At 39.3% G+C, this 12,442-nt stretch overlaps 1 protein-coding gene across 1 annotated transcript; it reads right to left on the reverse strand.

Moving 5' to 3' along the window:
• Nucleotides 1-623: 623 nt before the first annotated feature.
• On the reverse strand, nucleotides 624-12,190 carry LOC142176400 (uncharacterized). Its single transcript, XM_075243977.1, has 3 exons — nucleotides 11,235-12,190; nucleotides 1,134-1,276; nucleotides 624-949 (listed from the first exon to the last, which is right to left on the reverse strand). The coding sequence occupies exons 1-3, from the start codon at nucleotides 12,188-12,190 to the stop codon at nucleotides 828-830; spliced, it is 1,221 nt and encodes a 406-aa protein (XP_075100078.1). The 3' UTR covers nucleotides 624-827.
• Between the last annotated feature and the right edge of the window lie 252 nt (nucleotides 12,191-12,442).

Consider the following 12,442-nt stretch of genomic DNA (forward strand, 5'->3'; position numbering starts at 1 on the left):
TCCGGTGGTGTAGTACAAAGGAGGTGTGACAGCAGCAACATTTTAAAAATAAGTATGTATAATTCCATCTAGTAACAATTTTGTCTGGCATGAATCTGGGGTTAAGGTTATACTCGGTACACTTATTCTTAAATTCCCTAATTCTAGATTGTCTATTATTTCCTTGAATAACATCAATTGCTCTTCTAATCTGAGTAATCTCAGTTGAAAATAAATTAAGGCCACTTTTAACAATTAAATTATAAACATGACATGCACATCTAACATGAAAAATTTCGTCAAGTGGTGGTTGCAAATGCAGTTTTAATATTAAAATTGCGGCATTATTGTTAGAAGCATTATCAAAGGATATACACAATACTTTTTTCTTAAGATTATAAAATTCAAAAAGTTTGAAAATAGTAGTACTTATAATCACAGCAGTATGACTCTGATCTTCATCATATTTAAAAGCGATAATATGTTTTTGCATACAATAATTATCATCTATCCAATGACATGTAATTGTCAAATAATCATTTCCATTAACAGCATGGCCAATATCAGAAGTTAGAGAAGCTCTATAAGGAAGGTGGTCAAATAAATAACATATTTTTGTTTGATATTGTCCATGAAATCTAAAGATATCAGATCTACAAGTACTTCTAGGGATACCTTTAAATAAAGGATTATAAATCCTTTGAATATACATAATAAGATACGATGAAGAAGCAAAACAAAAAGGTAGACACCCCAAAACAATCATTTTGCCAACTCCTTACTATCCTTCATTTTATCATATTTCATAAGTCATCTAGTACTAAGGCTTAGAGTTGCTTCATTTTCATCTAAATCAGAGCCTCTGTGCCTCTCCATGCATGTTCATCTGAAGATATAGTATGCACATAGGATTTTCCTTGTCTTTTCATACTCGTGCTGGTTCCAGCTCCGTTACTACAGTGAATAGGATCTAGCGTCCAAAATACAGAAAGTGGGAATAAGCTTGTGAAGAAGGTACAGCATGTAATATTTAGATGAGTGTATGTCTTTTTGTATGAGATGAAAGTAGGTCATTAGTGCTGTACAAATAGCTGCTAGCAACTTGTACAATGTAAAATATTTGATCAACTGAAAAGTCAAAATGGTTATTAGACCTTTCGGAAGAAGTAAATCATAAGCAATATGCTTCCTTAGAACAGGAACTCCTTTCTTCTCACGATCACAATCCTGCAGCCATCCTGATTTTACCACATGAACGACACCCAAAGCCGCAAGATTTCTTAATTCTTTGATTTCACTGCAAGATAATAGTCTTTACTCAATAAGTGAGAGTAAGAGTTTAACTGCACGACAATTATAACAGAATATACTTGCAAGGCGTTGCACATAGCTAGAGATAAATATACGTGCTGGTGGATATTCATAAGTTGCACATACAGATCACCTTAGCTGATAAGGACCTCATATCAAGACAAATAGAAGTATAGACCAACTGACAATGACTCATCCGATGATTAACATTATTATACACACTAGATTTTCTTTTTTCTTTTCACTCAACCCCTTAATGTTTGTGGTTTACTTTCGATAAGGTATAAATTATAACGTCAGGTAAACCCTGTTTACTTGTCTAAGGCTCTAAGCCGATGATCATGAAGGTCCAAAGTCAGGAGTAGATCTGAATGGAACAAGAAATTTTTCATCTATTTAATTGCATAGTCAAAAAACCTAGCTTGACTGATTTTGGTCAAATAAGAGCACTGAGGTATAAGTTTGATACAGTTATAGTTAAGTGATGGGCAAGTAGAATATGATTCTGCTGAATGTTAGAGCATATGTGTTTGGATTCAAACAAGTCTAGGTTCATTGAAGTTGTAGGGGAAATGTTATAGAATAGAAAGTAAAGGACAAAGAATGAGCTGTAACAGCTATACACTATTCACATAAGCAAAAGCAGCCACACCATGCCTTTTCTAATCTAAACTCTATCCTTTAGGGCTTCTAGCATCTGTAAGACTGATTCAGCATCATCTACATCTTCCAGTCTACACCATGGGGAAAAAAACTACATTTTTAGGATTTATCTTAATGATAGAATCCGCAAAGTGTCTGAGGCTTTTGCTGTCCATGGCGGCTCTGAGGAGGGGAAGGGGTAGGCCTAAGAAGTATTGGGGAGAGGTAATTAGGCAGGACAAGTCATTGCTTTAGCTTACCGAGGATATGACCCACGATAGGAAGGTGTGGAGGTCGAGGATTAGGATTGGAGGTTGACATATAGTAGTGTGTTACTCCTAGGCTGACCAGTAGTACTAGGACTATTTTGGTAATTTTCTATTTATGGTTCTTTATTATTACATGTTGTGGCATTCGTGTCCGTTACCATATTATATTGTTGTTACTATTTTGTGCTACTTGGTTGCTTTATCTTTACTGTCCTTGAGCCGACGGTCTATCGGAAACAACCTTTCTATCTCTATGAGGTAGAGGTAAGATCTCCTTACACACTACCCTCCCAAGACCCCATTCATGGGATCAAACTGGGTTTTTTTTTGTTGTTGTTGTATAGAATCCGCAAAGTCATTAGATCATCTTTTATTCCTTTCTGTTAAAATAGTCCACCAAATGCATGCCAGTTGTTGCGACCAAACACACACACAAGTATACGCGGTCGTCAAGTAATAAAGTGACTAAAAGTCGGATGTCGATCCCACGAGGACTTGTGATTAACTATTAACTAAATTAGACTATCCTAATTATCTATACAAGAATTAAACCTCGAAGTATTTGATTCTGAACTAGTTAAAATAAAAAGAAAATAAATAATGAACTCTGAGCCAAAGGATAGCAGATTTTTTATGATATCAATGTAATGAAAACGATCTAGGGTTATGGGCTATCTAACAATCCTATTGTATTCTTCTATTGAATTGACTAACTAATTTATCTAGTTTATTGGTTGACAGGGTTAATATTGCTCATAAGAATCTGTCGAGTTCTTACTCGCCTATTCAAGCTAACCTAACGCCTATATGTCTATGGAGTTAGAATCAACAAGAAAGCATTTATAATTCCTGTAAATCAACTAAGCAAGGCAATTAGGTATATGTCTATCCTAACTGCGAATCCGTTCCCTGATGCCCAGGTTCAAGAACTTGCTCTATTCAATCCTATATGCAATCTAGAATTCCCACTTTCAAGTTCAATTCAAGATTCGTAGATAGTATTCAATTGGTGATCAAACAATCAAATAATTAAGTGCATGATTGAATAAATAAACCAATATTATAAACTAAGAAATCAAACTCAATATCCGAATAACAATAGTCATGAAAGAACCACAACCCTAGAACGTGAAGTTTAGCTCCACATAGACATGGTAGCAAAACAACAACTCATACAAAGAAACATAAAAATTACTAAGTTTGGAGGAAGAAAGATGAAACCCGATGAATTCCGGCCTCCACGGCGGCTCTATGCTCGTGTTTTCCTCTCAAAAACGTCCTACTTGCCTCTTGACTCTCTATTTCTTCCACTAAACTATGAAAACCCTCCATCCTTTAACCTTGGGCGAGCTTGACTTTATATAGGTTAAGTGGGGTTTTCCCCAGATTTCCAATTTTACCCCTAAATAACTTTTTTGGATCGGACGCGCACAACTTCGCGCGTTTCTTCGCGCGTGATTCTGCCTCAGCTCTTCTTATGCGCGAACTACTGCGCGACTTCGCGCGTTTCTTCGCGCGTCTGACGCTTGATTTCGTCCATTTTTCGTCTCGTCCTTGCGCACACTCGACTCCGAGGGGTTGTTCTCGCTCATAAATCATTCCAATATCCTCTTGAAAGCAGCATATAGGCTCCTCATTCTGCAATGTATACATATCACAATTAGAGCCTATTTTTCATCAATTAACCATAATATGTCATTGGAATAAAATCAAGCGGAAGCATAAACAATAGCTAAATCACCTAGATTTCACCTATTATCACCAGTATCGTGTTCCACCACCTATGTTGTTGATCTAGACATGATACACTGCAGACCAACAATGTTCATGAAGAGCTGCCACAGTTGGGATGTAACTTGGCAGTGCAAAAACAAATGACAAATGCTCTCAGATTACTTCACACATAGGAAGCACTCACTGCATGTTAGGACCCGGTGGCACTAAACAATACTGCACAGCGGAATAAAATAAATGATCAACGAAACCAAAAATAAATGATACAATATTTAACGTGGTTCACCTAAAACGTTTAGGCTACGTCCACAAATCCGACACCAACTTCCACTAAAATATTTAGCAGACATACAAAGAGAGACTTCCCCAATAATTTGGAGGTACAACAATTCCTGAGCTCTACCCAAAATAGTGGCGCACACAAAAGTGTTTCCCGAAAAATACCCGACTAGTATTTCTACTCACTATTTTGTCACTCCCCTGTTAGGAAACATTCCTAAAGGAACTATATCTCTCTCCCTCTCAAACTCTTTCTTCTTGAGTTTTGATATATTTTTTGGTGTGTTATACAATGAAATGGAAGGGGGTATTTATAGTTTTGAGATAGGGACCAAAAGTGCAAATCTCACCTACCAAGAAGGATCAATTTGCAATATTCCCATCTCACCTACCACTCATTGCATCATTGCTTATCTCACTAAGGAGAGTTGCATCATTGCTTACCTCTCACATACATCACCATAATTGTTGGAAAAACTAACAATTCTCCCCCTTCCAACTATATGGTGGATCCACTATCCCTGCAGCTTCTCTACAGAACTCAAACTTCCCTTTCGATAAAGTCTTGGTCAACATGTCCGATCCATTTTCGTCTGTATGGATCTTTTCAAGCCGCAACATCCTCTTCTCCAACACATCCCTGATCCAATTATATCTCACATCAATATGTTTGGATCTGGAATGGAATGAGGCATTCTTCGCAAGGTGGATAGCACTTTGACTATCACAAAATAACTGATAATCGTCTTGCAAAAATCCAAGTTCAGTTAAGAACTTCTTCATCCATATCAATTCTTTGCAAGCCTCCGTTGTTGCGATGAATTCAGCTTCAGTAGTTGATAATGCAACACATTTTTGCAACTTTGATTGCCATGACACAGCTCCCCCTGAAAAGTTAATCAAGTATCCTGAAGTTGATTTTCTAGAATCAACATCTCCGACCATATCTGCATCAGTATAGCCAACCAACACAGGGTTTTCTTCTCCAAACATAAGCATAGTTTGGAGGTTCCTCGAAGATACCTGAGAATCCACTTAACAGCATCCCAATGTTCCTTTCCTGGATTAGAAAGAAATCTACTTACCACTCCTACAGCGTGAGCGATATCTGGCCGTGTACAAACCATGGCATACATCAAACTTCCTACTGCTGAAGCATATGGAATCCGCTCCATCTTTCTTTTCTCATCATCTGTTGACGGGCTTTGCTTGGTGCTCAATCTAAAGTGGTTAGCAAGAGGACAGCTAACTGCTTTAGTTTTCTCCATGTTGAACCGTTGAAGTACCTTCTCGATGTACTTCTCCTGAGACAACCATAACTTCTTGGCTTCTCGGTCTCGCATAATCCTCATCCCAAGGATCTGTTTTGCTGGCCCCAAGTCTTTTATGGCGAAGAACTTGCTTAGCTGTTCTTTTAAGCTATTAATTCTTGAAACATTCCGGCCAACAATCAACATATCATCCACATAGAGCAATAGGATGATGAAATCATCGTCAGAAAACTTCTGAGCGAACACACAATGGTCTGAAGTTGTCTTCTTGTAGCCGTGTTGCCCCATCACCGACTCGAACTTCTTGTACCACTGCCTTGGTGCCTGTTTTAAGCCATAGAGGCTTTTCCTCAATCTACAAACGCAGTCCTCTTTCCCCTTTTGCTGGAAACCGTCTGGTTGCTCCATGTATATCTCCTCTTCCAAATCACCATGTAGGAAGGCGGTGTTTACATCCATCTGCTCAACCTCCAGGTTGAGGCTTGCTGCTAATCCCAGCACCATGCGTATTGAGGTCATTTTCACAACTGGTGAGAATATTTCATCAAAGTCAATGCCTTTCCTTTGATTGAAACCTTTGACGACCAATCTTGCTTTGAATCTCGGAAGGGAATTGTGTTCATCATGCTTCATCTTGAACACCCACTTATTCTTCAAAGCTCTCTTGCCTTTCGGCAACTTCACCAGCTCAAACGTCTTGTTCTCATGCAAGGATTTCATCTCGTCTTGCATGGCTTCTATCCACTTCTCCTTATGTTCATCATCAATAGCTTCTTCAAAGCTGTCGGGTTCTCCCCTGTCAGTGAGTAACACATACTCATGTGGAGAATATCTGGTAGACTGTTGCACAACTCTTCCAGATCTTGTGTGATAAGGAGGGTTATTGAGGATTGGTGGTTGAGGTTGATCCTCCTCGTCTGCATCATCATCACCATTGTCCTCGTTACCTTCAGTATCTGATGGTTCATCTTCATTAGGAAGATCAGGGGCTTCAGGTTGATTATCCTGAACATCATCTCCAACTTGTCTCGGCACCACTGTTGGAGGCAACTCAAACTCAGCAGAATCATCAGTGGACTTCTCTACTTTGTCAATGTTTCAATTGTTTGGTCCTCAACGAACACGACATCTCGACTCCTGACGAGCTTCTTCTGCACCGGATCATAGAACTTATAGCCAAGCATGTCTTGACCATAGCCGATGAATACACACTCCCTTGTCTTGACATCAAGTTTGCTCCTTTCATCTTTCGGAACATGGACATAGGCTTTGCAGCCAAATACCCGTAATTGATCATAAGAGATATCTCTTCCTGACCAAATCTTTTCCGGAGCCTCGTACTGAAGAGGGACACAGGGTGAATGGTTCAGCACATAGGCTGCTGTAACTAGAGCTTCACCCCAGAAAGCCTTTGGTAACTTTGAATGAGAGAGTAAACATCTGGTTCTCTCGATCAAAGTTCTGTTCATCCTCTCAGCCAAGCCATTCAACTGGGGAGTTTTAGGAGGTGTGAACTAATGTCGAATACCATGCTCTTTACAGTAAGCATCAAATTGACCCTGGTATTCACCGCCATTGTCTGTCCGGATGCACTTCAACTTCTTACCAGTCTCTCTTTCCACCAAGGTCAGAAACTGTTTGAAAACTTGAAACACTTGATCCTTGGTCTTCAGCGTGTATACCCATGTCTTTCGTGAATGATCATCAATAAAGGTCACGAAATATCGGGCACCACCGAGGGACTTCTTGAAAGGTCCACATACATCTGAGTGTACCAGATCCAACACATTTTGCCTTCTGGAAGGAGGGAATCTTTTGAACGAAACTCTGTTTTGTTTCCCAGCTAAACAGTCAGCACACTTCTTCAACTGGATCTGGTTTAGACCTGGTAAGGCGTTCTTCTTTACCAAACGCGCCATTGACTTCTCACTCATGTGGCCAAGACGTCTATGCCACAACTTGATATTGCTATCATTCTCCGCAACATTTATAACTTGTTGGGAGATGCTCGCCTGGGTCACGTACAACTTTGACTGCTTCGTGCCCTGCGCCACCACCAATGAGCCCTTTGTGAGCTTCCATTGGCATTATGGAAGGTATTGCAGTAACCTTCCTCATCGAGCTTGTCTACGGAGATCAGATTCAGGCGCATATCTGGAACATGCCTGACATCTCTTAAAAGTAGCTTCATCCCATTCATGGTCTCTAGGCAAACATCACCTTTGCCTACAACTGTTGAGAAATTGGCATTTCCCATCTTTACACGACCAAAGTCTCCAGGTGTGTAAGATGAGAAGAGTTCTCTCCGTGGCGTCGCATGAATGGTAGCCCCACTATCAATCACCCAGGTCATCTCTTGGGTTGTCAGATTGATAATGTCGTCATCGTAGACAACGTTGAACTCACCAAAGGAGTTCGTTTCATCATCACTGCTTTCTTCGGGCTTCACCTTTTTGCCTTTGTTCTTCTTCTGGTCATTCTGGAACTGTCGGCAAAATCTTTTGATATGCCCCTTCTTTTTGCAGTAATGGCACTCAACATTTGCAAATTTGTTGGATTTACCTCTGCTCTTATCTCTGTTACTCTGGCTCTTATTTTGACTTCTCCCCCTGGTCGTAACAGCCAACACCTCTGACTGTGAAGAAGATGTTCCTTGTGATCGGCGTCTCATTTCTTCATTCAGAATGCCACTCTTGACTGTCTCCATGTTTACCACACCGTTGGGTGCAGAATTGGTGATTGAAACCTTCAAGGTTTCCCATGACTCTGGGAGTGTTGCCAGCACCATAAGAGCAAGTACCTCGTCATCGAACTTTATGCCCATTCCCGACAACTGGTCGACAATCCCTTGTATTTCATTAAGGTGATCTGCCACAGTTGTCCCTTCTACATATTTTACTTGCATTAATTTTGTCAAGTAAAATAATTTGTTGTTACCTATTTTAGAGGCATACAACTCTTCGAGCTTGTCCCATAACGACCTTGCATGTGTCACACCAGAAATGTGGTTGTACACATTGTCTTCAACAAATTGCCGTATGTAGCCGCACACTTGGTTGTGCTCAAATTCCCAGTCCTCGTCTGACTTATCTTCAGGTTTCTGAGAACTGAACATCGGCAGGTGCATCTTTGTCACGAACAGAAGATCCTTCATCTTGTTTCTCCATAAGTGATAATTTGTGCCATTCAGGTTGACCATCTTGCTTGTCCTTGCCTCCATTTAGATCAGAATTTGACAGACTTCTGCAATCTAAAAAAAATTCCGACGGTGAATAGTAACCGTGGATATGAATAGTGCCCGTATGGATGAATAGTACTCGTACGTATGAATAGTACCGTACGTATGAATAGTACTCTAACCAAAGCTCTGATGCCTTTTTGTTAGGACCCGGTGGCACTAAACACTACTGCACAGCGGAATAAAATAAATGATCAATGAAACCAAAAATAAATGACACAATATTTAACGTGGTTCACCTAAAACGTTTAGGCTACGTCCACAAATCCGACACCAACTTCCACTAAAACATTTAGCAGGCATACAAAGAGAGACTTCCCCAATAATTTGGAGGTACAACAATTCCTGAGCTCTACCCAAAATAGTGGCGCACACAAAAGTGTTTCCCGAAAAATACCCGACTAGTATTTCTACTCACTATTTTGTCACTCCCCTGTTAGGAAACATTCCTAAAGGAACTATATCTCTCTCCCTCTCAAACTCTTTCTTCTTGAGTTTTGATATATTTTTTGGTGTGTTATACAATGAAATGGAAGGGGGTATTTATAGTTTTGAGATAGGGACCAAAAGTGCAAATCTCACCTACCAAGAAGGATCAATTTGCAATATTCTCATCTCACCTACCACTCATTGCATCATTGCTTATCTCACTAAGGAGAGTTGCATCATTGCTTACCTCTCCCATACATCATCATAATTGTTGGAAAAACTAACACTGCATATGACCAGCTCTCTTTTTTCTAAATTTTCATGAGTAGGACAAGCTTCGTTGCTCATAATCCAAGTGAAACAGGCCACCTTTAGAGGGGAATTACTATTCCAAAATTGTTTCCAAGGCCAAGGCCTTTCTAGGTTCACTTCTCTTGTGAGATCTCTGTAGAAAGAGGACACTGAACAAATCTTTGTTGTTGGGCAGCAATCTGATTCTAGATTCCAAGTTAGTAAGAAGTTGAAATGTGCTTATAATCGTAGCATATATCAGCAGCCGAGTTAACCTCCCAGTCATTGAGATTCCTTCTGAAGTTGATGTTCCAGGTCCATGCATTCTCTCTGTTTTCTTCCAAAGAAGCTGAAATTTTGCTGCCACTAAAATAAATCTGGAAACAAGTCCTTCAAAGGCTCATTTCCAATCCATTTATCCTTCCAGAGAAATCTTCTCCCCAGTATATTATATAGAGACGTTAGGATATTCGATATTCCTGAATATTCTATAGACACGCTAGGATATTCATTATTTACTTATAAAATAATTAGTTTCCTATTGGTCATAGAGAATGATTACCTACCATATAATATGTAGGTTAAGGCTCCTATATATAAGACGCCCCCTTTGAATATTGTTAATCAAATAATTAAGTCGAATAAGTATTTTATCTTCTTCTTCTTTTTCATTGAATCAGAGCCTCTACAATGTTGGCAGAGACTCAAATAGCTTTAGTCGACTTATTATGTTGCCTGCTTGGCTATTGCTTTCTCTCATCCTATTCCCTTTTTTTGGCAAGCGACCGGCCACTACTTTTTCTAGCAAATAAAAGCACTCCTTTTTTCAGAAATCGGTGTCGCTCTTTTTCAGGCAAACGGTTACTCGTCTATTCAGCGACTGTCGACCTCTTCTCTTCTTTCAGCTACTGGCACAGCTAGCTACTATTTTTCTTTTGGTATCCGATGCAACTCCATCTTCTTCAGCGACTTGACCCATTCATCTCTATGGCAATCAATGTCGTTCACCTCTTCTGCGATCAGCGCCCTCTTCTCTGCGGCAACCGACACTGCTCCTCCCTCTTTTTTCAGAGACTAACAGTCTCATCTCTTTAGCGACCAGAGCCATACCTCTTTTCTTTCCACAGCAGGTGCTACTCCTTTTTTCTTCCAATAACCGAAAGCTTCTCCTCTCTTTAGAGCAACCATTCAAGTGACAACATACATCCTTCTCCCCATTGTTCTTCCAGCAGTTTTTCCACAAAGATTCCAGCGGTAACTTTCTATGTTTTCAAAATAAGCAAACTCAAATTGGTTTTCCCGCTTTAAGTTTGAGCTAGAGAGCATATTGAATGTTAGAGAATATGCGTCTGGATTCAAACATGTCTAGATTCATTGAACTTGTAAGGAAAATATTATAGTAGAATATTTATAGGTTACCCCAGGATATTTTGTATTTAATTATGGAATAATTACTTCCTTGTTAGGCATACAGAATGGTTACCTACCATATGGTGCGTAGCCTAAGGCTCCCAAAAAGAAGCCCCTCTATTACATAGTTAATCATTCAAGTCAATGAACAGCATTAAACCTTCTTTGTTCTCTTATCTCAAATTCAAAGCTAAATATTGAAACACGCGCCGCATAATGTTCAAATCAATCTATTTTAGGGCCTGAAGCTCTAACCACATATTAGATCATTTGCTAAAATATTTCCATGCAATACATGGTCCACTGGTCATACACCTATTCACTACTTTAAGAAAGTGTAAAAGTAGTGCATTCATGAAACGATTGCAAACATACTAAAACTTCTCTGATGGATTTCCAGCTATTATGTGTGTCAACTTTTCACCAAAAGACATGTAACGAGAGCCACCACCTTTTCGGACAAGGTTGACAAGTTTTCGCATTTCAGATGCATTAAAACCAACGATTAGTATTCTGCAATCTGCCAAACAAAAATCATTGTTGTTTGTTTGAGAGTCATCAGCAACACCACCATCACAGTCATTCTTTTCCTGCTCTATAGGTGCTCCACTCTGCTCATTCTTTGTAGAGACAGGAGCACTGTAATCACTTTTTGGGTTCTCAGCTGGTGCTAAATTCACCTCCTCCTTTGAAACCACAGGAGCATCAGGCATATCTTGTGAGAGGGTAGCTTCCACATATGAATCAGACGCTCCACTGCACAAAACAGGTTCTGCATTTGATGGCGTAGCCAAGGAGGACAACCCTTGTAGGTTTCTCATGCCCTTTTCCAGGCTATGTTGATTTGTCATTCTTAAGGTGGTCATAGTATTTGGAGAACCGGCCTGAACAGGACATTCTATAGGATGGTCTAGTGTCTCACTCCCCCCTAATTGTCCTCCAGTCTTATGTTTAAAATTATCATGACGAAGTCTGCATCTAACTCTATCAGTATTCTCCAGTTCGTCAAAAAAATTCCAAACCTTACTTCTTTTTCTCCGATTAGTAGTCGGGGCCACAAGTAGTTTACTACTAGCACCACGATCACCACCCCTACTACCAGCTCCAATACTACTAGGTGTAAGTGGTGTATCATTTTCAATTTCTAATTCATTATCTTCTATACCGAAATCTTCCTGTAATTGTTCATAATCTATATTATTAACAGGTGATGTTTCAGAAACATGTGTAGAGTCATTTAAATTACTACCAGATGTTGAAGTAGTACCTCTTTTTCTATTTCCCCCATTACTCCGATTAGAAACCTTATTACAAACTCTTTTTGCGGCATTAAACATATGGTAAAAATTTAACTACTAGCAAAAATTAAATATGCAAATTAGTAAATAAGAGAAAAAGTTGGAGGGAGTGTACCGAATTTGGCAATAAATTGAACATTTGATGATTTCGCAACTCCAATGTTACCACGAAGAAACGTCAATTGTTCAAAGTTTGAAGTACAATTGTTCAAACTTCAAATAATAAATAATACGATAAATTAAATTCCAAAAAAAATGAGAGCCAAATAGTTGATTGCACTTTAGGTGAAG

This window comes from Nicotiana tabacum, chromosome 3 (assembly GCF_000715075.1).
Source record: "Nicotiana tabacum cultivar K326 chromosome 3, ASM71507v2, whole genome shotgun sequence".
NCBI classification, from domain to species: Eukaryota; Viridiplantae; Streptophyta; class Magnoliopsida; order Solanales; family Solanaceae; genus Nicotiana; species Nicotiana tabacum.